Here is a 26,191-nt window from a genome sequence, read left to right on the forward strand (position 1 = left end):
CAATAATCAAGACAATATGGTACTGGCACAAACACAGAAATATAGATCAATGGAACAGGATAGAAAGCCCAGAGATAAACCCACACACCTATGGTCAACTAATCTATGACAAAGGAGGAGAGGATATATGGAGAAAAGACAGTCTCTTCAATAAGTGGTGCTGGGAAAACTGGGCAGCTACATGTAAAAGAATGAAATTAGAACACTCCCTACACCATACACAAAAGTAAACTCAAAATGTATTAAAGACCTAAATGTAAGGCCAGACACTATAAAACTCTTAGAGGAAAACATAGGAAGAACAGTCTTTGATATAAATCACAGGAAGATCTTTTTTGATCCACCTCCTAGAGTAATGGAAATAAAAACAAAAGTAAACAAATGGGACCTAATGAAACTTAAAAGTTTTTGCACACCAAAGGAAACCATAAACAAGACGAAAAGACAACCCTCAGAATGGGAGAAAATATTTGCAAATGAATCAACAGACAAAGGATTAATCTCCAAAACATATAAACAGCTCATGCAGCTCAATATTAAAGAAACAACCCAATCAAAAAATGGGCAGAAGACCTAAATAGACATTTCTGCAAAGAAGACTTACAGATGGCCAAGAGGCACCTGAAAAGCTGCTCAACATCACTAATCATTAGAGAAATACAAATCAAAACTACAATGAGGTATCACCTCACACAGGTTAGAATGGGCATCATTAGAAAATCTACAAACAACAAATCCTGGAGAGGGTGTGGAGAAAAGGGAACCCTCTTGCACTGTTGGTGGGAATGTAAATTGATACAGCCACTATGGAGAACAGTATGGAGGTTCCTTAAAAAACTAAAAATAGAATTACCGCATGACCCAGCAATCCCACTATTGGGCGTATACCCTGAGAAAACCATAATTCAAAGACACATGTACCCCAATGTTCATTGCAGCACTATTTACAATAGCCAGGTCATGGAAGCAACCTAAATGCCCATCGAGAGACAAATGGATAAAGAAGATGTGGGTTGTATGTGTGTATATATATATATATATATATATATATATATACATACATACATACATACATACATATACCCAATGGAATATTACTCAGCCATAAAAAGGAACGAAATTAGGTCATATGCAGAGATGTGGATGGACCTAGAGACTGTCACACAGAGTGAAGTAAGCCAGAAAGAGAAAAACAAATGTCGTACATTAAAGCATGTATGTGGAATTTAGAAAAATAGTACAGATGAACCGGTTTATAATGCAGAAAGAGAGACACAGTTGTAGAGAACAAACATATGGACACCAATGGGGGAAAGCCGGGGTCGGGGGTGGTAGGATGAACTGGGAGATTGGGATTGGTATATATCCACTAATATGTATAAAGTAGATAACGAATAAGAACCTGCTGTATAAAAAAAGAAATAAAATAGAAAAACCCCAAGATTTAATACTTTCAGTATTTTTAGAAAATGTAGAAAAATCATTTTTCTACTGGAAAAATAGAAAAAGTTTTCTTTTTAAAGTTAAAAGTGAAATAACATCTTTTCTTTACAACTGTATATGGTTGGCAAGAAACAAACAAAAACAAAAAGAAAATACTAGAAATAGTTGTTTTGTCCACCCCTCTCCACTCCTGCCAGCATCAATGTATTAATAAGACTATAAACATCAAATATAGAAAATACTGATTCATTCTTTGGAAAGCTTTCCATTGAGTTAGTGTAGTTTGTTTCTGGCAGTCTTACTTCTTCAGATAAGACTTGAGATGTTTGCCAATATGCTGAAAGCGCAACCTCATTGCTCTTTCTCTGATCTCAGCATCCTAAGGTGGGTTTTTGGTTCTTGCCCACTTACGTTATTTTCCCAGTAAGTTGAGTGCATTTACATTGTTGCTAGCTTTTTTTGAAAATCTTTTTATTTTATTTTATTATTTTTGGCTGTATTGGGTCTTCAATGCTGCGCGGGGTCTTTTTCCTCTGGTTGCGGCGAGTGGGGGCTACTCTTCGTTGCGGTGCGCAGGCTTCTCATTGCGGTGGCTTCTCTTGTTGTGGAGCATGGGCTCTGGGCACACGGGCTTTAGTAGTTGGGGCACACAGGCTCAGTAGTCGTGGCTCACGGGCTCTAGAGTGCAGGCTCAGTAGTTGTGGTGCACAGGCCTAGTTGCTCTGTGGCATGCGGGATCTTCCTGGACCAGGGCTCGAACCCGTGTCCCCGGCATTGGCAGGTGGATTCTTAACCACTGTGCCACCAGGGAAGCCCTGTTGTTAGCTTTTAAGGTGACATTTGAGCAAAATCAATTTTACTTTGGATGACTCACTACTTATTCTTGACCCTTTGATGATTCTGTTAATGCTAATTTTTTAGTTTCATATTTTTCCATTAGAACTGGTAAGACTCTGAGCTTATCTTACTAATTTCATCCTACCTATAGAATTCAGTGTGTCTGAATTTCAACTTGTTGAAATCTAGGAAACTTAAAGCAAAACTGAGAGGTTGTTTTGCAATTTTTAAAAAACTATTGGAACGTCTTTAAGATAAGCCCTATGATAATGAAATGTTCTCTTTAGAAGTATGCGTCTATCGTTTGGGACTATTGACTTCTATATGTGAGACGTAATTCCTGCTAATGAGGGTATTGTTCAACAATGATTTTTGTATTTGTGCATGATCCAAATAATAATAATTATTCTACTCATGTGCCAAAGACTGTGTTGTTTCTTATGTAATCTTGGTTTTCCTCCTTGTTCTTCCTTGTTTTCCTCTGTCTATAATTTATGCATATTTGTAGTTAAGTTAAAACTCTAATGTTGGGAGTATTTGTTAAGGAATTAGGTAATAGTGCCATCCCAAGTCATGAATTGACCAAAGAAATTTTGAGGAGATTTAAAATGAATATGGTTTTGTTTTTTTATTTGTAGTCCTCTAACTCTAAATTTTGCTCTATATGAAGTCTATATTTGTTCCCAATCAAGAAGTAAAACAGAGGAAAATTTAAAATACCCCCAACTTTGGTTGGCAAAATAGAACTCAAGAGTGAAAAATCATCTCATACCAGCTTACACAGGATTTTTTGGGATTTGGGTAGAGAGTTACATGGACAGACTTATGCCAGGCTACATTTTATATTATCTCACTGCTTCTTAATAGCAGCATAACAGAGGAAAGTATATTTTAAAGTATTCACATACCCACTTGTCTGTGTAGGTTCAGTTTTTAAATGTTTTTCACAGTGAGTCACCTTCATTAGATTTCCAAAAATGACAATTTGAAGGACAGTCCTCATTTGGATGTGAGAGTTCTTATGTGCTTGTTAAAAATGAGTCCAGAAGGATTTGGGGGAGATGGTGGTAGCGGTGGCTTCAGAGTTTTCAATCTCTTTTGCCTTTGCCGTTTTCTTCCCATTTGTAAAGTAGTTACATAAAAAGAGGCAGAGATCTAGACAGCAAAACCAAACCTCTGGATAATATTTACAACAAAACTAGGTAATGGGATATCCTCCAAATAAATCTAGGTGGTAACAAACCACCACCAGTCACAAAACTTGCTACATATTGTTGGGGAGGAAAAAATTTACCTCTACCCGTCTAGGTTCTTCTGACTGGTCTAATAATTAAATTGACGTGAGACAGACTAACAAGAGAAAATCAAAGTTTAATTTTGTGCATACGAGAGACTCAAAGAAGTGACCAAAGCAGGCAGTTTTGTACCTTCTAGGCAAAAAAACCCAATAACTTTGTGAAGAACCGACAAGACAAAGAAACTTTGGCTTGGCTACCAGTTACGGAAGAATCTAAGCAGATGGTTCCCACAGCTTTCTCAGCCTTGAATTCCCTATTTCTAGCCATAAGGATGTTTCTCTGTGTCCTGGTGCAGAGAGGGTACCTTTTACATGGGAGATTATTTCCTGCTTTCAGGGGGACAAAGCATAGGATCAGACTGTTCTTGCCCTGGCTGTTTCTCAATTAATTTAATCAATACGCCCCCTTTGGCATATTTTGGGGTAACAGAACATAGGAAAGAGTTAGAAATAAAAGAAAAATAATTTCAGAAATTAAGACTAATTAATTTTAGTCTTAATAAACAGAGCAGATAAATACCATAAAAGAAATAGAAGGTGAATAAGAGGCAAACCTTAAAACTTAAAAAGAAGTGAAGAAAGCAATATAAGGGATTCAAGAGAAAATGACAAATACTGAAGATAGGCCAGAAAAAAAAGGACTGGAAGTATGGATAGTATGAGTCCCTGAAGAAGACACCCAAGATAAGGTAGAACAAACACTAAAAATAAAAATTAAAGGGACTTCCCTGGCGGTCCAGTGGCTAAGACTCCATGCTTCCACTGCAGGGGGCGTGGGTTTGATCTCTGGTTGGGGAGCTAAGATCCTGCATGCCTCATGGGGGCGCCAAAGATAAAAAATAAAACAATAAAATAAAATTTAAAAACAAGGAAAACTAATCAAGTCTACTTCCAAAAAAATCTTTTTGAAGAAAATCTTTCCTCCCTCAAAAAAAAAAAAAAAACAAACCCAGAAGAACAAGAAAAAGTGAATCTGTACACTGAAAGAGTATATTATGCCTGAAAACACTAACTCAGAATGATCAACGCTATGACATATTCTGGTAAAATTAATGGACTTTAAAATAAAAAAAAAATCCTTTGGTCATTTAAACAAAAGGAAAAAATGACTTAAAAAGGAAAGAAAATTAAATAACTATCAGACTTTTCAACTGCAATACTTTATACCGAAAGTATAAGTATACCGAAAGTATACCGAAAGTATTTTTCAAGGGAAAAATATATGAGCTAAGGATTTCATATCCAGAAAAACCAACTTTCTAGTAACTAGCAAAGGACACAGGAAATGCATCATCAACATGTAAGAGCTCAGGTAATATTGGTCCTATGAGCACTTCTTGGGGAATTTGTTAGAGACCAAAGTAACTAGAGACATAACATCCTACGGGCTGATGGAGAGCATTAACTATATTGTTACCAGTAGAACTTAAACTAAATGGGACAACAAGGAAGAGGCTCCTACTGGCCAAAGATGGGACAGTTTGAGCTTCAATAATGATAATATAGTTGACCCTTGAACGCAGCAACCTCCTGGAGAGTGGAAAATCCACGTAACCTTTACAGTGGGCCCTCCACATCCACGGTTTGTGTAGTGCTATAGTACATATTTAGTGAAAACAATCTGTGTATGAGTGGACCCGTGTCATTCAAACCCGTGTTGTTCAAGGGTCAACAGTAATTGCAGTAGATCAAAACTCATCAAATATGTTAATGTATGAATTCATAATGATATTTTAAAACAATTTAAAGTTGGTCTTCTTTGGAAGATGGTAGGAAACCAATTCATTACAGGGAAAATTGGTCAATAAAAGAGAAAAATCAAACATGTAATCCTGCCTTTCCTGAATCAACTTTACTATTGAGTGACTAAATGGATGAGGGGGATGTCCTTAAAAATTTTTTTCAACTAAAAATGAATGGTAGAATTAGAATATCACCATTTTAAAGCCCTCATTGGATGGATATAGGCATTTAGCATGAAAGCTACTAGGATTATGTAAGAGAGATGACCACATATCATGTGTCTCCTATAATCCTACCAAACACCGCTGATAATCTTGCCAAAAGAGCAAACCTGAGTCTCACTGAGTCTCATGCATTCTCTGGATCCAGCTGCCAATTTGCAGGATATCCAAAGGAACATGCTAAACTGCACCAAAAATATGCAACCAGCAAAATCCTACTCTTGAAAACTTCACAGGTTGAATTGCCTGAGTTTCCAACAGAAAAATTATAATGAAATGGCAAGTATGAAGAAGAAATCTGGTAGACTAAAAGTGACTTAAAATATACAGATTTTTTAAAATGAGCTAGACTAAACTATAGTATCTAGAGACAAACATTGGAGTGATGAAACTATTTTTAAAACACAAGGAAGTTATCGTAAAAATGAGGATGCTGGTTTTAGAGAGGTGGGAAGCAGTTATGACTGGAATGAGGCTTCTGAAATGTCCAACAAAGTTCAATTTCCTGGGCTTCCCTGGTGGTACAGTGGTTGAGAGTCCGCCTGCCGATGCAGGGTACACGGGTTCGTGCTCCTGTCTGGGAAGATCCCACATGCCGTGGAGCGGCTGGGCCCGTGAGCCATGGCCGCTGAGCCTGCGCGTCCGGAGCCTGTGCTCCACAACGGGAGAGGCCACAGCAGTGAGAGGCCCGCGTACCGCAAAAAAAAAAAAGTTCAATTTCCTGACTGGATGGTATTCACCATATAATTTATTTTATTAAACCAGGTGCCTGTTGTATATAGTTTTATATATCTGTGGTTTATTTTGCAATAAAAAGGATTAAAAAATAAAACAGTCCATGGGCTTCCCTGGTGGCGCAGTGGTTGAGAGTCCGCCTGCCGATGCAGGGGACACGGGTTCGTGCCCTGGTCTGGGAAAATCCCACATGCCGCGGAGCAGCTGGGCCTGTGAGCCATGGCCGCTGAGCCTGAGCGTCCGGCGCCTGTGCTCCGCAATGGGAGAGGCCACAACAGTGAGAGGCCCGCGTACCAAAAAAATAAAATAAAATAAAATAAATAAATGAAACAGTCCAATTACAACCATTTGAAGAGTGGTTATCTCTGGGTGACAGAAGAGCCGGCAATTTTAATTTTTCTCCTTTTTCTCTTCCATGTGTATTTTTTTTCTAATTGTACTTGCACTGAACATTTCTTATATATGCAATTTGAAAGTTATAAAATGACATTTCAATATAAATTTTGTAAAACTCAGCCACAGGGTATCTTAGTAGTACTTTATTTAAAATAAAGGCAAAATTCAGACTATAATAATAGTTTAGTCAATGGCTATGGCTTCTTTTTCTTACAAAACTTAAGACTGTTCCGTTTTTCATGGAGACGTGATATAGCTCTGGTATGGTGAAAAGACCCAGGTTTGCAAGAGCAGCTCTTGCCTTACTGACCTTGTCAGTCTGAATCCCTGAAAGCCTTAGTGTCAGTTTCCTTTTGGGTCAAAATAGTGATGATACTCTCACTGCCCTTGATAATAAAAAAAAAAAGATTGAAAGAAAGCTATTTATAAGGTGAGACTTCTGTGGTAATATATTACCCTCGTTACATCTAATGAGATCTACAAAGTCTTTTGTTCTTTTTATTTCTTTTCTTACAGCAATAAGTGAAAACCTAGTCTTTTGAGAAATGCATGGATAACTTAACATGCTGGATAATTTTTGTAGTAATGAATGATCCTTTCGATTTCATCTTCATATCATAATATCAATAGTTGTTTGCTTTAAAAATAACAAGAATAACTCTGTCTCCATACTAGCATGGAGACAGAGTTGAGTTTGATGGTATTCATTATGCTAGGTGGGTGGTCCTCTGTTCAGCTTTTTACCAAACTGTTGCTCTAGCACCTCCAAACGGAGAAATATTAGGTACTGTTATTAGATAGGAAATTAGATCAAATATGTACAAATATATTTAAGCCTTTTTTTTTGGCCACGCCACGCGGCATGCAGGATCTTAGTTCCCTGACCAGGGATTGAACCTGCACCTCCAACATTGGAAGTGCAGTGTCCTCACCGCTGGACTGCCAGGGAATACCCTATTTTAACCTTTTTGGTGAGAAAATAGGCATAATTCACTTTCTTGGCTCTATCCCAGCTAAAGAATCACATTCCTGTGGGATGAATTACTTTTCACTTTTCCTTTGAATATTGCATAAAGTTTATGGCATTAGTGAATTTAGTGCCCTTAGATTACAACTGCTGGTGGTAGTGTTTTTTCCTCATTAGCACTGTATATGAGAACGCACTCATTTTTTCTAAATATCAAATTTGAGCATTATCTGAAACCCCTGCTATAACTTTTTGGGAGGCAAGTAGGTGTTTTTTGTTTGTTTTTTGTTGGTCGGTTGGTTTTGCTTTGTTCTTCCATGTCCTGAATGTATTTAGCTAAAGAATGTGTGATGCGGAATTGGACTTGTACTTTTAATGATGTGTCATTTTTTTCCCAAGCAAGAGTTCACATTGAAACCAAAATAGAGATAAGCTAGAAGAACATTATACTAAGTAAAAGAAGCCAGTCACAAAAGACCACATGTTATTTGATTCCATTTATAAGAACTGTCCAGAATGGACAAATCCACAGAAACAGAAAGTAGATTAGTGGTTGCCAGAGGCTGAGGGGAGGAGATGGGGGTGGGGAGAGGGGTGGGAATGATTGCTAATCGGTACAGGCTTTCTTTCTTTTTGAGGTGATGATGATGTTCTAGAATTAGATTGTGGTGATGGTTGCACAACGCCATGAATATACTAAAGGCCACTGTATTGTACGCTGTCCTGGCTGAGGCAGACTGGGGAAGTGGCCTGGTGCCTTGCCCACCTGGCCTTTTCTCCCACCCGCCCCACTCAGGGCTGCCTGAGTTAAAGACCTGGATATGGCTTGAAAATCACTGGCCCGAGCAATAAAAACCTTCTTATTGCCAGATGGAAATGGACCAAGTAAAAGCTGGAGGCCGTTACTTCTTTATCTCCTTGTATATTAACAGTGTGTTAAGGACAGACATAGAAATAAATTGGGTCATAAATGCTTATTATTGCATGGGGCCTTCTTTTTGTATTTCTATCATGGAAAGCTTCTTCCTTTTTTTGTCTCTTTACCAAAACATTCAGGATAAACATATGTATAAACTTAATGATCTGTGGTTGTGATACCCATTGCTAAAAGTCCAAATGTCCTTTATAGTAGTGATATATCCTTTTGGCTTTATTCTCTGTAGCAGGCATTGTGTCTCTAAATATTGCCTTCTTTACTCCCAACTGTGTTCTGCTTCTTTCTCCTGTTCTGCCTGGTTAGATTTTAATACCCCCAAACCATCCTCTTATAGCGACCCTTTTTCCTCTACAGAGCGCCTTGGATTTTTTTTTTCCCCCATTAATAGCTCATTTTCTACACTTTATATTTGGGAGGGTCTGTATCTATATAACTGCAGGTATTATATAGTTTTTTCTTTGTTATTCAGGAAAAGATTTGACATTGTGGGTCTGATAGCAAGGCCTACTGAGAATGTGGGCTTTGCTTGCTATACATATCCTTTTAAATAAAGCAAAGATTGATGTGTAAATAGCTTGGGCTGATTTATGTTTTCTCTCTGCTCTGCAAGCTTAGAGAATCAAAAGTTTCCTTAATTGTTTACTAGAAGAAGACATATTTAGGTGGAATGGGAGCAAATAGAAAGTAACAAAACCACAAAAGCGTTGTTTTAAAAAATAATTACATTTTGTTAAACTTCTATTTGCATGAGTCTTGGGCATGCTTGTCATGAGGGAAAAGACAGACTGGGGAGGGTGCAAGGCCTGGAGGGAAGCAGGTGGCAGGTAAGTCAATATATTTAGTACTCAGTTTGTTATCATAGAAAAGTCCTCTGGTTTCGCTTTGTAAAGAGGTTGGCATGAGGTCTGCCTAGCTGTAGAAGGGATAGCCAGCTAGGAGTCAGATGACCAAGGTTTCAGTTCAGTTCTGCACACATCAATATTTTAAATACACCTTCAGAAGGACTAAAGTTGATGTCTGTTTAACATATTCCAAAAAAAACTAGAATTGATGATACGGAGTAGAAAACTGGGGCTCAGAGAACAGTTCCTTGAGTGGATGAGGGCTTGGGAGTTGGGGTGGATTTCAGCCCACCTCACCCTAAATGATTAGTAACTAGTCATCCTGAAATGCTTCTTTAAAAAGTCACATTTTATATGGCCATTAGTAATTTAGTCCATGTCGAATAATTATATATTTGTATGGTTGGAAAAGAACAAGAATCTGACAGTATTTCTTGCAATACAGAGAACCAGTGTGGCCCTGCACTTTCTCTCTTGTGTATTTCTCTTTTCTAGATTACAATGTATGTTGACTTGTACAGGCTGTATATATAGCTCAGCCTGATTTATTCACCTTAGTTAAAACCATATAATATCCAGAATGCTTCATCATCACCAAATGTTTAGTAACATATTGCAGCTTTTTTAGTGAAAGGAATCAACCAGTAAGATTGCCAAAACTAATTTTACTTTTAGGCCCGATTTTTAACAAATTGGGGAAATTATCTACTTATGGTGTATGCTCAACAGAAAATTTAAAATTGTAAACTAATTGCTGGATATATTTAATGATGAGTCCTGAGTGCCATGTGTTATGACCTTGTGCGCTATTCCAAAAATACATAAAGCTACTGAAACTGTGGTCATGTAATTGCATCAGTTTACATCTACTCTAATTTGATTGTAGATAGTTGTCTCCTTCCTTCCATTTTAATGAGAAAAGTGTGATTTTTTTCAACCTCATAGACAACATCTGGGGAAGATGTACGGGACTTCACAAAGGTGCTGAAGAATAAGTTCAGATCGAAGAAATACTTTGCCAAACATCCTCGGCTTGGCTACCTGCCTGTCCAGACAGTTCTTGAAGGTGACAACTTAGAGACGTAAGTTTACTTTTACTATTAAAACTTGTATTTGTATATGCTCTTATATCTGCTACTTTTATGTTAGTGACAAAAGAGAAATCTGATACCAAAAAAGAATTTGTGTTTTGGTAAAATGTTTCATTTTAAAAGAGGTAAAATAAACTTGGAATCAGTCTTCACAACATGAATTTTGACTGTTTGCTTTTGATGGCGCAGCAAAACTTCCAGGTTTAATTTTGCCTGTGTTCCTAAACATGAAATAGACAAAATTTCTTAAAAGTATATAATTTGAGTTTACAAACATAAATGAAACAAAGCTTCAAGTAACAAAATTACTTTGGGATTATAAAGCAGAGAATAGCAATGTATAGCCTGAAATGAAAAGAACAAGAAATTTTAAAGTGAGCCAGAAGAAATGCAAGAGCAAATTTTAAATTACTAAACAATTATACATCAAGATCAAAATAAATATGATTTTAAATCTTTGAATCACTTTTTAAAAATATCAGCATAAATATGCCTGCCAAGGCAGTTTTCTTGTGCTTGAATCTTGGGGGGAATTAACTTTTATTGCTAATCATAGCAGAGTGCCTAGTCGTAAAGAATAGTGAAGTTCTAGTTACAGAAATATGCCCTCTCAAATAACTACAGAAGAGAAGCTCCAAAGTGTGAAGTATGGCGTTTCCTACATTATATAGTAGAGAAAATTGTAATAAGAAGTATAAAAATGTGTTGACATTTAACCTTCAAAACTCATAATTCATTTTATTGTGTATATGAGAGATAATCAGAGAATAGTAATCGTCCAGTGTATTATGACAGTCCATGTCTCAAAGATGTCAAAACAGAGGGATAGACTATTTAGTCCAATTTTTTTTCCCATATAAAACCCTATAGACCAGGGGCTTTGCTACATTTACGTGCAGTTTTTTTTTTTAATTTGTTGAACTGCTAAGAAGTAGAAGAAAGACCACAGCCAAAGCATAGTAGGTATTTTTATCCCTCTATAGGTAACATTATGGGTGTGCAGCAGAAAGAAATATAAAGCAGCTGTATATGTAGATAAAAATACCACATACTCATTTAAAGCATACCAAGAAATTCAAACTTTTTGATAACCTTGCTTGATTTCAAATTCTGTACAATTAGGATATATGCCTCCCAGTCATTTTTTCCACAGTACATTTTAGAAGAAATTTTATTGAAACAATTTCAATTTAAAGGACACTACTCAAATACTTAAAATCCATAAGGAAAGGTATATTTTTGGTCCTCTGTTTTGTGGGTAGATTTTTTTTCTTTTTTTTCAAAAGTGTATGATAATACATTCTTATTTGTTTTAGTATCCAATATATAGCTTAACTATGCTGAACACCTTATAATAAAGACAAAATTTTACTTATCTTGGTATCAGATCTAAATAACCTTTGGAGTAGTTGCCTGAAGCATAGAATTATCACACAGTGCTTTTATTTATAGGATACTTTGATAGGTTTGAAATAGTGATGTGCCTTTCACTCTTTGGATAAACCATTTGGGACCATTTATGTCCCAGATATCTGCATCCTTCATATGAATCATACAGATAGATAGATCTTTTAAACTCCTTTTAAGCAATTTTGATAATTTGCCTTTCACTGTCAAAAGTAATCACTGACATCAATCATTCTATTCTGGGTGACTCAGTGAAAGTAAAAAAGAACAGAAAAGTGTGCCAAATAATTTTGTGCTATGATTTTTGGCTGTAACTCTGAAGATGCTTCATTTTAGCTAACATAAATTTACCAGCATTGTCAGTGAGAGGAAAACAAGAGAAAGAAAAGAAGGAGTGTAAGATTAAGTCAGATGTCACAAGATCGTTTTTGAAAAAGATTTATGAGCTACTGGATACATTGGGCAGGTTTTCTTCTTTTTTCACTCCTAGGATGCGTTCTTGGAGTCAGTATAGTTCATTTTTCTACTGAGCCCTTTCCAGTACAGGGCCACTTAATCTTCTGGTGTAACAATTTACATGAGTGGGTAGTAAAAAATTTGATTTCATTTATTCTCCTATTTGTGGGAAGAGAACATTGGAGAAAAACCAGCAAAGTGGTAAATGTGTTGAAGTTATATATGAAGCTGATTAGAATTTTCTTTTGCTTCTTTCTCTTTCATCTCTGCAAAATGTAAGGTCTTATCCCCTATCCAGTAATTATACATGCGTGCGTGGAGGGGTTTTATGGGAAAATTAGTAAAAGAAGGTAAACAAATCCATGATTAGGCTTATTCGATTAATTTTATAACTATGCAAGATTTTTTTTTCAAAAAATAAATCAAAATAAATGAGTAGAGCTTGATGAAAGAGTTACCGTTGAAAATAAACCTGAGAAACAGGCTCAAAGAGTGACAAAGAAATTTGAGAATTGAGTGAGATTTACTGGCCAAAAAGGTTTCCCTGAAGATTAAAAGGAGTAAAATAGACACCTCTCCCTTATTGGTTAAGGTGGAGTAGATGAGTTTCATGTTTTTTTAAGTTCTTACTGTAGCAAGAACCAATTCATAGTAAGTAGAATTATGGTTGTGGGGGCATTGCACTGGCAGGAAGTGACAGCTAACCTGGAGAACTGAAAGAGTAATAGGGCCAAACGCTCAGTGTTTGGTGCCTGGGGAGGAGAGGGAGAGTTTCAAGCCAAGGCAAACATTTTCAAAAGCCTGAAGACAAGATTGTTTCAGAAACTGGGATGGGAAGTAATGAAAATGGAGAGAAAAGCAAGAACCAGATAATGAATGACCTTGTAGGCCATGCCACGGTGTTTGTAGGTTACTTGAGAGCCGTGGGGAGCCATTGAAGATTTGTATGTTAGAGCACACTGGGACTGCACTTACTCTGCCTGGGGAGAAATGGACTTCAGAAGGCAAAAAGGTTGGAAGCATGAGGAACAGTCTGCTGAGAATTTAAGGCACCAAAGGAGTCACGAAGTTCTTCAAAGAAAGTCTGGGTTATATTTCATATAACATTAGTAGAGTCAGATTCCTTCCATATTAGTGTGTGATTAACCAAACTCTGTTCAAACACTACTCTGGAAAGCAGGGATAGGCCACATTATGAAGTCTGGGCTAACACATAGATTGGTCTTATTTTTAACCCCCTTTAATCATAGATTCTAACAATGCAGGGAGAATATTGCCCAGTTTTCCTCTTCTAGAATTAAATGAAAAAGCTTATCACTTAACATTTTTTTCTGCAAATCAAGGTACTTTGAAGTCAATAAAGCCTAAACTTTTGGGTTTTTTTAATCTTTATTTCTTTTCTTAGAAATTTTCACAATATATAAAAAACTTTCTCTTGAGAAACTTCAATTCAGCTTTCTGCCTCTGCCATTCTTAGTTCAGTGAATCACTATTGTGCTAACTGAATTAACCTTACAGGAACCAGTCAAGCAGTTTCACAAAGCTTTTCTGAGTTCAATTAAGATCAAAAAGTACATATGTTTCTTACATTTAAAGCTCACAGCGAATGTTGTAGTACACTTGAATTTTAGAAATGGTCTCTCAAGCAGTTCCTATTTTTTAGAAAGTGTATAGCAAATCATTTACCTGACACTTAACCATACATATTTCAGAGTTAATGAAAAGTGATGTAAAAAGACTATTGAATAATACTGTTTTGTTTCATTGTTGTTGTATCTATTTTATACGTGGGTAATTAAGTCTATTTACAGTATAGATGTTCTGACAAACACAGACTGAATAAATGCCTGTTTTTGAAAGTAGGTCCAAAGAGTCTCAGTTTTCCATCCCAATAAGATGACCTTCCATCTTCTTTTAACCTTTGCTATGCAGACATCAACTTTTGCTTCCCAGTAGGAGATAATGAAATCATTAACTTTTTCTTGAGTGTGTATCTGTAATAGAAATAGGAGAATCAAGTAGATCTAGAATAATTTAAACTTTTCTTCCTCTTTGTTTCAATCAGCATTAGCTTTTGCAGGAGATTTTACTTAATTAGAAAACTAATTTTCTTTAGAATTTTAAATTTCCACATTCATCAGTATTCCCTCCTCTTCCTTCCCCTCCAGTAAAAAAGGTTAGCGTTTGAACTAGCTTTTAATTAGGATCATTTGTTTTCAAAGGATACATGGAGACTTAGGGATTTCTAGGCAGTGCTGGGAGGTTGGAGTATACCCCCAGGGCTAGGAGGGATACTGAATAATCAAGTTCCAGTCTCAAGCCCTGATTCAAGCAATGTTCCTTTTGTCAGTTTCTTAGATAGAACTTCTGGATAAAATTTTGTTTGAAGACAGTGAGTGTATCATGACCTAGAAAAGTTGCTTTCAGTTTTATGGATAATTGAGAATTCTGGCCGGGTGTAGAGGAAAGCGTCACATCTTTTTTCAGTGAATCTGTGAGGTTGAGATACTTTGTGTACACCTGGATTTGGATTTTTACGTTTAAAATTGAGCAAAGATTCAGAACATTCTCATCGCAACTCTGCCATCAATATACAATGTAGTCTTTGGTATTTAACTTTACCATTCTGATCAAGTTTCTTCTCCAGGGAAAACAAAAATATGATTGCATCTCCCTTCGGTATGTTATGGAACATTATTGTTTACATAACTTTGAGGTATTTTAGAGCGTTCTGTTTCTTTTTTCAATCAGATTACTTAAAGATGTGTTTGCTATCTATAACAAATATCCTGTAATATCTGTGAAAAGGCCCCTGCAGGCACTTGAATACACAGTATCTTTTCTAGAATAAACAGTCATTTGTTGTTAGTTTTGATTTTGTCACAGTGGACCTCAGGGCAACCAAACATGGGAGTGGAAGACAATTGAGAATGTCCCCCACCCCTACGCCCACTGCTTTTGTCTTAAATTGCTCTAAAGTGTTTGTTCTATGACTTTTGTCTCCCTCTGCCCTCTTTGCAGTCCTATGGCACTCATCAGTCTGTGGCCAGAGCACTATGAGTGAGTATTCGCAGCTCCATATGCACAAGACTGATGTTCTGATCAGCTTTATCAGCATGGGGTGATTACTAAGCTCTTGTTCTAAAATAATACTTCTGCCCCCTGGGTAACAATCCTAGTGGTTTCTTTGCATGTCAAATTCATCATTTAACTAAGCTAACATTCCTAAAGTAACATCTGTCAACATTTGTGTGTAAAACTGTTTATTTGCTTTCTCTCTTATAGCCCTTTACAGTCTCCTCAGCTGTTTCATGATGATACCCATTCAAGAATAGAACAGTATGCTACACGGTAAGAAACTCTGATAGGAGCCCTCCACTGCACTGCCACCCAGAATATATCTCTTTCTGTATTAATCTTATATCATTAACGTGCCTTGATTTAAGGGAGGTAGTTTGGCAGAAGTCGTGATTCCATTATATTTGAAAGCTGGGCTTTCATCTCTCCATGTTGTAATTTGCACTTTACCAAACACCTGCTATACATTTTGTGGACTAAGTCTCCATGGGATGTGATTACTGAGCTCATGAGAACCCAAACACCATACAAGCAGGGTTTAGATAATGTAACCCAGTTTTCAGAATGAAAGTAGGGATTGAAAGTGTTCTCAGGAGGGGGTGCACATATGAATTAAAATACGTAATTAAATGTATGCTAAAGCTTTATTATGGGGGTTTATTTTAGAGTCCCCAAACAATATAGAGTGTAGGCTGGTCTTGACGGTATGTACAAACTTTCAGGAAAAAATACACGCTAAGCATCGGCAGGGCTAGTTACCACCTGCGCCTTAAAAGGTTAGTTCCAGCGCCGTAAGATAGTAACATTTGAACTGAGTCTAGGCCAAGTAGAAATTTGGGGAGAAAGTCAGGCTTGGACCATTGGAAAAACATACTCAAAAGCATTGAGCTAGGAAAGAACATGGTTTATTTAAAGGATTGCAGGTAGAGAAAGGGGAAAGGATGAGAAGGAATGAAGGGACAGAAGCTGAAGTCCAATAATGGGGGGGCCCACCTGCTAAGGAGTAGGATTCTGTCCTTTGGTAAAGGGGAGTCATGGAGAGTCTTTAAACACGAGAGGAACATAATCAGATTTGTGTGAGAATGAAGACTGACCTAAGGGTCTCGGAGGTCAATTCTGAGACTAGGTCTATTAGGAGACTAAGGAACATGGTATAAAATAAAGGTCTCCAGGCCTTAAGGCAGTGGTGATAGAAATATAGCTCAACATTAGATGTTTTAATTTCAAAGTCTTGCTGGGGGATTTGGGCCGTTCTGTATTTTGTAAGAATTAGGACAGTTTAAGGAACACTGAGGATGTACCAGTCGACTATGCCCTATATGGCCACATTCTCTAACCTCCTTATTTTCATTTTTCAGACTGGCCCAGATGGAAAGGACTAATGGGTCTTTCCTCACTGATAGCAGCTCTACCACAGGAAGTGTGTAAGTAAATCATGAAATTAGTGCTGCCTGGGAAAGCTAGTTCTTGTCGGATATAATCTTCATTGATTGCAGCCCTGAATTTTGATCCCAATCAAAATTGATAAGTGTGGTTATAAAAATGTCTACATAGATTTTATGCTTTCAAGCCATGATAGTATAAATTGGATATGTTTATTTAGTTAGTTTCGTATAAGTTACTGAAAAAAATCCTACATTTGGCCACTCATCTGTCTCAGGAAAATCAGATTGTTTTATTTATAAATACAGGTATAGATATTCATTCCATTTGTCTGATATTTCTTGTTAATTTAACAAATGTAGTTCTACAGAATATGTGCTGTTCTGTAAAATTCTCTTCCTTCTGTGTGCTCACATTTTCTCCATAGTCTCTGCCATTTAATAATTATAACCCACACAGGCTTGGACATTTCTTCCCCACTCTTCATTGAAAAGTGTTAACTCCTCTGCCAATATCTGATTTTATTAGCAACTAGGAAAAGCCTCCTTAACTTAAGAATACTTTTTAAAAACCTTTCTAGACAGTTATTTTCCCTCTCATTATCCCACTGTTGTGTGCCATCTTGCTTTTAGAACTTTTCCCACCCTCCACCACCTTGGAATTAACATTTTAAATTCTGAATGATGTCTAAAAGATTTCAATAGTGTCAAGTTTACTTGACTCACACAGATTCATTGTGGTCTGGATCTGGTGGGAAGCTGTAAGGTAACCAGGAAAGTTGTAGAACATGGTTCTTAGGTGTTTTATACTAAAAAAGATCATGGAGAGAGCCAAGTTGAAATACCTTAGGGCACTCTTAACATGGAATGTCTTCTTGTCAATATTTTTTTTTTTTTTTTTTTGCGGTACGCGGGCCTCTCACTGTTGTGGCCTCTCCCGTTGTGGAGCACAGGCTCCGGACGCGTAAGCTCAGTGGCCATGGCTCACGGGCCCAGCCGCTCTGCGGCATGTGGGATCTTCCCGGACCGGGGCACGAACCCGTGTCCCCTGCATCGGCAGGCGGACTCTCAACCACTGCGCCACCAGGGAAGCCCTTCTTGTCAATATTTTTAAAAAATTGTTTTACTGTCATTAAGCTTATAAATAAAAGCTCTCAGGAGATTGTTCAATTTTAAATTTCAAAGATTAGCAAGTTAATACTATATAATAATGCAGTAGTGATTTACCTTATTATTAATGTACTGTGAGTTTGGAACAATTCCCAAAGCAAGATAATAGCATATTCATAATGCTTGTTTCATATTTAACCTCCTAGTATGTATTTCTTATAAAGTAGTATCTTGAATATCCTAAATCCACATGACTTCCACCACGTTTGACAAATAGCTAAAGAATTAAATAAAATTTAAAAATAATCATTAAAACCAAAATAATTAAAACCAAACTTAAATTCTTTAAAATGTGTTCTTTGCGCCTTGTGAACAGAGTAAAGGCAATGCTCAAATTTAGTTTCTCCTATTTTCAAATTAGAATAAGCACTACTTATTTTTAAATTTAGCACCAGTGCCTGAGAAAAGACAGTAATCGGATGACTAACAGCTGAATACATTTTGATCTACTATCAGCAGGTATCTTAACTCATTCTTCCATCCAGCAAATACTTATTGTAACCCTACCTTGCAGTAGCGTGCTGGAGGCAATTGTGAGAGCTGGTTGTTAAATTTTCAAGAAGTTTGTAAGCTTCTTGTTAAACAGAGCCGTTATTCAAGTTCATTTGTATACACCAGCAGTTCAATAGATTAGGTTAAAATAAAAACAAAAGTAATACTCAAAACTCATCACATCCTAATTATTTTACTTCACTTTACTATTATCTATGCTCTTGGGGTGTCAGGTGGTGTGCTGCAACTGTGTATCTTTTCGCAGCTCTACATTCTGTGAAGTCATTAGCTTAAATTGACCATGAGGAGGGTATTTAAACCATAGAATTAAAAATGCTACAAATCAGGGCCTTTTTATATATTTATCTTGTAGAGAACCTGCTGGTAAACACTTAGCAGCACACCACTGCCATGTGTCCAGTACTGTATAGATAAAGGTCGATCTGTCTTCAGGAATCTTACAGGCTAGAGGGGAGATGGATAAGTGTTCCCACAGGGGAGGAACATGGTGAGGGCATTTGAAGTAGACAAAATAATGGGCCCCCAAAGAAGTCGACATCCTAATCCCTGAAACCTATGAATGTGTCACTTTACATGGCAAAAGGGACTTTGCACAAGTGATTAAATTAAGGATCTTGAGATGGGAAGATTATCCTGGATTATCTAGGTGGGTCCACTGTAGTTGCAGGGGTCTTTGAAAGATGGAGGAGAGTCAGTTAGGGAAGGGGAGGTAGCCGTAGAAGCAGAGGTAAGATACAGAGATTTTACAGGTGCTACACTGCTGGCTTTGAAAATGGAGGAATGTGGTGGCCTCGAGGTGCTGGAAAAGGCAAGGAACCAAATTCTCCCTTCTATGGGAGATTAAATTAATAGTGTAAGAATGTATAAATCACTAAAGAGAAATTGTTTTCCAGTTACTGGTACATTAATATTTTCTTAATGAATATGTTAATAAATCTTACTTTGTTAAAGCCAATCTGGAATTTCTTTGCTCCTTCACAGTTTGAACTACTGAGTATTCTGGGGTTCTTTTCCTGTGAACATGCAGGGGTTCCATCAAGTGAGAACGCTAACAGGGACTTAACCCTCGAAACCCTTCTCTGGACCTAAAATCCAGTGGTTTGACATAGAATGGTCATTCTTTCTCCCTTAAATGTATAATATTTACCTTTAAAATATTTTCATTTTAATCAGTACTTTTTTTTTTTTTTGCGGTACACGGGCCTCTCACTGTCGTGGCCTCTCCCGTCGCGGAGCACAGGCTCCGGATGCGCAGGCTCAGCGGCCATGGCTCACGGGCCCAGCCGCTCTGCAGCACATGGGATCCTCCCGGACCGGGGCACGAGCCCGTGTCCCCTGCATCGGCAGGTGGACTCTCAACCACTGCGCCACCAGGGAAGCCCCAATCAGTACTATTGACTTGACAAGATGAATAAGTATTACAATAATAAATTTGTAATTCAACATCTGCTGGGCCCAATCTCCCAAATTTGGTTTTGGGTGATCTCAGCCATAGGCAATAAAAGAAAACCCTATGCCTTTGAGATGTGAATTTTGAGACTTGAACTTGTAATTCTCTCTAAGTTACCCAAGGCCCTTTAGTCATTTGTATCTGCAGTTTGAGCCTTTCTCTGTCCTTCAAACTGGTCAATGAAACCAGCTCCCTGGCTCCTAACAATGTTCATCTTCTGTGAAGCTGGTTAATTAGTCGTTGTACCTCCATGCATCATGGGTTGCTACCTCCCCAGCCTAGACCTGAATCAATCTCGTGGTTTATGTGGGCCCACATAAACCCAATTCCCAACATTCCCTTTTCTCCTGAAAGTCTGACTGTGGACAATTTAAAGGCATTAATTTTAAGGATACTAATTTTCTTTCAAGGAGGAATTGAGCAACCATGTCTCAAAAAGAGACAGGACTCAGGATAGTCCTGGGGAATCTGAGTAGCTGGAACTTAAGGACATCTCCTTAGGCCATTGCCATCAGGATGTCTCACTCCATCTGCCGTCTGCCCTTGAGCGACACTGTTGTATGTGGAAGGATCAAATTGGGGGGCTGGCCTGATTGGCACTGGCATTGCTGTTTGCAACTCTGAAGCCTGGAACAGAAAAAATCTTTAAAGGAAGGAAATTGCGGCCAAAGTGCTTTGCTGTACATTTACTTGACCTGGTTGGTCATATGAATGGCTAGGTTAGGACTCTAGACCTTGTCCATTGACTTTGGACATTGAATATTATGAGAGTTGGAAGCTAAACATTTTTCTTTCTTTACAAATGATTTCCTGTTTTGTTTTGATTTCTGGCTGATTTCTTGAGATGCTTTATCCTGAATAGATAACATTTTCACTGGGATATATATGATCATTTTTCTTTTGTTATTATTTCTTTTTTGCATACTCAGTCTTTTTAGTTTCTATGCTCTTTTTCGCCTGAGAAATGTTTACAAATGTTCTCCTCTACTCTTACTTTTTTATTGCTTTATTATTTCATTTTATTATTTAGTTTATATGCACTGTATTTTTATGCTTTGTCCATTTGTCCTGTCCATTTATTAGATCTGTACTTTTTAATCCTCTCTTATTATGGCCTCTCTCTTCATTTAAATTGAGTGAAGTGCCTCCAAGCATCACTGACTTAGAGTCTTGTTATCCTTAGCAGCTAATTGGTATCCCTGTGGTGTTGATACATTAGCTTCACAGCCTTCTCTGCTCCTTCATAATACAGTTATGTTTAGGGTATAATAATAAATTACCCATTTACTCCCTCTCAGGAAAATACCCTCCCCCACCTCTAAACACACACGCACATAACCTCCTTGCCAGGTTTCTGTTTGATTTTGCTACATGGGCATCCTAGGAGCTTTGGGTTCTGCTTTCTTTCTTTCTTTTTTCATTTATTTTTTTGACCTCACTGCATAGCTTGTGGGATCTTAGTTCCCCGACCAGGGATCAAACCCATGCCCCCTGCAGTGCAAGTGTGGAGTCTTAACCACTGTACCTCCAGGGAAGTCCCTGGATTCTGCTTTCAAACACTGCTGCTCTGCATTGGTGCAGAACCCATTCTCTCGTCTTATCCTCACCCTTCTAAATTTAGAAGCAAGCATGAGATTCTTCTGAGAGGCTCCCTTATTTATTTCACAGCCATATGGTGTTTTCGCAGGACAGGTAATCAAAGGACGATGCCATAGCTTATTTCAGTCCTTCCCATCTATGTTTCTTATTTCCAGTTTCTAACTGTGTTGAAAGAGTCCCACTCCTTTTTTTTTTTTTTTTTTTTTTTTTTGCGGTACGCGGGCCTCTCACTGCTGTGGCCTCTCCGGTCACGGAGCACAGGCTCCGGACACGCAGGCTCAGCGGCCATGGCTCACGGGCCCAGCCGCTCCGCGGCATGTGGAATCTTCCTGGACCGGGGCATGAACCCGCATCGGCAGGCGGTCTCTCAACCACTGCGCCACCAGGGAAGCCCCCCACTCCTTTTTCATTCATTTGATAGTAGAAAGGTGGTGAGATTAGGGAGGTTTACTGATAAAGGAAGCAAAGTAAATCAGCAAGTGGCTCATTTGAACCTGTGCTTTGGCTGTTTTGCAGGCCTAACAGTCATTATTTTCAGTTCCTTCTTTATATCGCTCTGATCTCAGTGCTCAGGAGATACCTTTTCTAAGAACTCACTACCTCAGATGCAATTTCATGTCCCTTCTTTATCAGAGTAAAGTGTGATAACACAGGGTTGGATTTTCAAATTAGACTCACAGAATCAAAGATCTCACCTAGTATCAAGCAGTACTCATAAGCAAAAGGTCCAGGACTGCCCGTGCCACTCACCAGGTTACTTCTGGCTGCGTTAGGATGTGCTCTGACCGCGGGGTAACAGGTGAGGTCTTTGAGGGATATTTGCAGTCACATCACTTACACAGTAGGGAGCTGGTTCAGTCATGGAATAGCTCCATTTTATACTCTGATAGTTACATAACTTGCAAGATGTTTTTCTGAAGCCCTATCCTATAAATCCATAGATTCCAGGATTTGTTTACCAAAAGCCATCAAAACAGATCAGGTACAATCTGCCAAAGGTATTCTATAGCAGGACTCTCCTGCTAGTATTAGCCAGGAAGTCTGTCATTTGCACATTTACAAGGAGATCTGACTGGATCTCTGGTAAAAGAAGGGAAGGATTCCAGTCTTGCTGATAAGCATTTCCTTCACATAAACATATCAACTTTGTCTCCTTTGTTATACTTCTGTCAGTCATTAGATTTGACCACATTATTAATATGTCTAGTTCATTAGACAAGTAGTTAGAAAAGTGGGAGAACCCAAGTCAATTAAATGGAGTTCCTTGTTTAATGCAGAATGATTGATCCTAGAAGTGACATGCTGATAATACCAAGTAAGATATCTGTAGCTATTTTATAAATATCTACAATTATAATTTATGCTAAGCTATTTAAATGAAAGAATATAAGGATTTGCTTCTCCCACGCTTTGGGTTACAAAGCATTATAAAATTGCTTTTAACCACATGCTAAAGACAGTGAAATCAACTAGTTGATTGGGACTGCTATAGCAAAAGACTACAAACTGGGTGGCTTATAAATGACTAACATTTTTTTCTCATAGTTCTGGAGACGGGGAAGTCCAAGATCAAGGAGCCAGCGGGTTTAGTACCTGATGAGGACCCCCTTCCTGGTTCATAGCTGTCATTTTGTAGTTCCCTCACATGGCAGAAGCAGGAAGGGAGCTCTCTGGGGTCTCTTTCATAAGGATACTAATCCCAATCTTAGAGGCTCCACCCTCATGACCTAATCACCTGCCAAAGACCCTACCGCCACACACCTTTACACTGGGGATTAGGTTTCAGCATAATTTCGGGGAGGGAAACAGTCTATAGCAGTTTATTTTTAATTAGCAGTCTTTTAACCCACTCTTTTGGCATTCAGTTATTGATTTTCCCTGTAAAGTCTTTTACATTAACTATTTAAGTGTTGCACTTTATATCCTCTGCTGAGTAAAATATCTCTTCTAAGGTTTGTGAGATATACATGTTAGACCAAAGGCAAAAAGCATGGAATGTTGGTGTGTGTGTATAGTGTATCTTCCCAGAGTTTTAAAATGAGGTCATTGGGACACTGAGCTTTAAGGCAGCCATGGGTCAGTAGCCATCCTGACCATCGTCGTTTCTCCTTCCTTTACCTCCAGAGACATCCGTGTCCAGCTGTGAGCCTTTGTGTGTGTCTCCTTTGTCTCCATAGGGAGGACGAGCATGCCCTCATCCAGCAGTACTGCCAGACGCTCGGAGGGGAGTCCCCTGTGAGCCAGCCCCAGAGTCCCGCTCAGATCCTGAAGTCGGTAGAGAGGGAAGAACGCGGAGAACTGGAGCGGATCATTGCTGACCTTGAGGAAGAACAAAGGTGTGCTAGACCTGGGAGGAGAAGATGTGTCACCCTGGGAAAACTTCTGATGGGGAATTCTTTCATATTCACTTCAACATGACCCTTACCCATTCTTTTTTCAGGACTATTGTCCAGGAAGTACAGTGGAGGCAAACTTTTAAGAGGACATTAACACACTGGGCAGCTGGCTGCAGATTACAGCTGCATTTCGGGGTTCAGGGATGGTGTCTGTTAGAGCACTTGTTTATTTAAAAGCACAGTTTTATTCATGCTTGCTTATATCATGGTTGTACGTGTTTTTACCTATGAGGAAGTAAGTAGCACGGGCTGCATTTGGAGCTCATGGACAATTTTGGTGAGAGGGTGAGGTATGCAATACTAATGCCAATTTTCCCTTCTCTACACTAGAAATCTGCAAGTGGAATACGAGCAGCTGAAGGAGCAACACTTGAGAAGGGGCCTCCCTGTTGGCTCCCCTCCAGACTCTGTTGTGTCTCCTCATCACACGTCGGAGGATTCAGAACTTATAGCAGAAGCAAAACTCCTCAGGCAGCATAAAGGTCGGCTGGAGGCTAGGATGCAAATTTTGGAAAATCACAACAAGCAGCTGGAGTCTCAGCTCCACCGACTTCGGCAGCTGTTAGAGCAGGTAGAGTGTGCGGAACTTGATGTCACCTGCCCCCACCCCATCTGCCCCAGTCCCATGTCCCATGGGACTCAGTCCCAGAGTTGGTAGAGAGGTTCACTTCCGGTTTCTCCTCTCCATAGTGGATTTAGACTGGCTTAGAAATCCCTCTTCAAACATAAGCATTAAAGGCTCACTGGCACCAAAAAATGCGTTTTCCCAGCTTAAGATGGAATTGCCCGTTCTTCTTTAACACTGAAATCTGTCTCAGCTCTGAAAAGTTTAAGGCAAAAGATCCTATAACATATATCTGCATAAATTACATTTGGGAAAGAAGCATCTGTGGGCATTAAGGGAAAGGAACTCTTCATGGTAAAACCTCCTTCCAATGAGCTATTTTCAAGAAATTAAGTAACATGTTTATTAATTTGCAGTTTTTATTTCCTAACATAGCTATTATTTCCTGCCATAACATGTTTTATGGCGGTTGTTTGCAGACTTTCTTGACAATAAAAAATACAATTTGCATTATGATGAATGCATACATGTATGATGAATACAGAATGCTAATTGCTGTTATTAAAAAATGCTGTCTCTTACTTTCCATTTTTTTCCTTCCTTCTTTCCTTCTTCCCTTCCTTCCTTCCTTCCTCCCTCCCTCCCTCTTATTTTTCTTCTGTCTTTCTTTCTTAGTGCTGGTTTTATAACTCATCAACGGGTAATAGCCTGCAATTTTGAAAAACACTGTTCTTTGGGATATAAAAGAAGCATCAGATACAGCTTCTGCCTTTTTACCTTCAATCTTGTTAGAGACCATAACAAAATAGTATGATATATAAGGTAGTATCATCTATAAAGACACAACACACTATAGAGAATTAAGTACCTGGTTACATCTAGAAGTTAAAGCATAGGCATCATGTCACAGAACTGGTAGTGAAGATGTCTTTGCAGCAGGTGTCTGTTGTATAGAATCCCAGCAAATGGACCTGGAACTTTTCTCTCTTGAAGAATCCCTGACATGAGAATTCATGTCATCTTTTGCCTTTTTCTCTGGCCTATGCAGTACGGGGCCCCTACACAGTGAATAGGAATGACTTTCTCCAGAAATGATTTATTGAGTCAAAGGCAGAAACAACTCTCTCTCCAGTGATTTTCTCAAGTTTTAGAAAACCATCTTTTCGCAGTTGCTATCAGTATCTTTTAACATGTCAGAATCATTCAAAACAGTGTAATTTTTGCATTACCTGCGCAGTGGGCCACAGAATACCCCTTATACTTTCTGAATGTCTGTCACTGTTTCAGACTTTTTGTGAGACTGCTTGGGGGAAGGTTTACTTTGGAATTGTGCATCATTAGACCTTCCCCAAGGCCTGGCTGGTTTTCTCTAAGTACTTTGAGATGTTTGAAGCTTATCTTGGTGCCACTCCTGTACACTGGAAAAGCTACATTGTTAGTAATGTGAATTTGATATTTCTGAATGGTGCCTGGGTAAGGGATGACTTTTCTCTGGAACTCTTTTAGAATATGAAGTGTGAGTATTAAGGACTTACTGCATAGGTAGAATTGTTGTAGAAGGAAGCTGTGCTTGAAAGCTTTGTTTGCTGTAGTCTGTTGATGCTCTTAAGAGAGCCGAAGGCTCTTCTGCTCACCTTCACCTCCCCCTACTAACTTCCTCCTGTTA

General features: G+C 38.4%; 1 protein-coding gene across 11 annotated transcripts in view; it reads left to right on the forward strand.

Moving 5' to 3' along the window:
* Positions 1-26,191, forward strand: part of UTRN (utrophin) — a 508,091-nt gene that overhangs the window by 463,034 nt on the left and 18,866 nt on the right. For 10 of the 11 annotated variants that reach the window (XM_089922090.1, XM_089922091.1, XM_089922085.1 and 7 more), the window contains 6 exons: positions 10,364-10,500; positions 15,394-15,432; positions 15,658-15,723; positions 16,809-16,874; positions 23,742-23,900; positions 24,291-24,531. In XM_089922090.1, the coding sequence (XP_089778216.1) occupies positions 10,364-10,500; positions 15,394-15,432; positions 15,658-15,723; positions 16,809-16,874; positions 23,742-23,900; positions 24,291-24,531 (708 nt within the window). Of the gene's footprint in view, positions 1-10,363; positions 10,505-15,393; positions 15,433-15,657; positions 15,724-16,808; positions 16,875-23,741; positions 23,901-24,290; positions 24,532-26,191 lie in introns of those variants that run through there. The other variant, XM_089922095.1, reaches the window with a different exon arrangement.

This window comes from Delphinapterus leucas, chromosome 12 (assembly GCF_059928025.1).
Source record: "Delphinapterus leucas isolate spDelLeu-1000000601 "Yukka" chromosome 12, BTC_Dleu_Yukka2, whole genome shotgun sequence".
Taxonomy (NCBI): domain Eukaryota; kingdom Metazoa; phylum Chordata; class Mammalia; order Artiodactyla; family Monodontidae; genus Delphinapterus; species Delphinapterus leucas.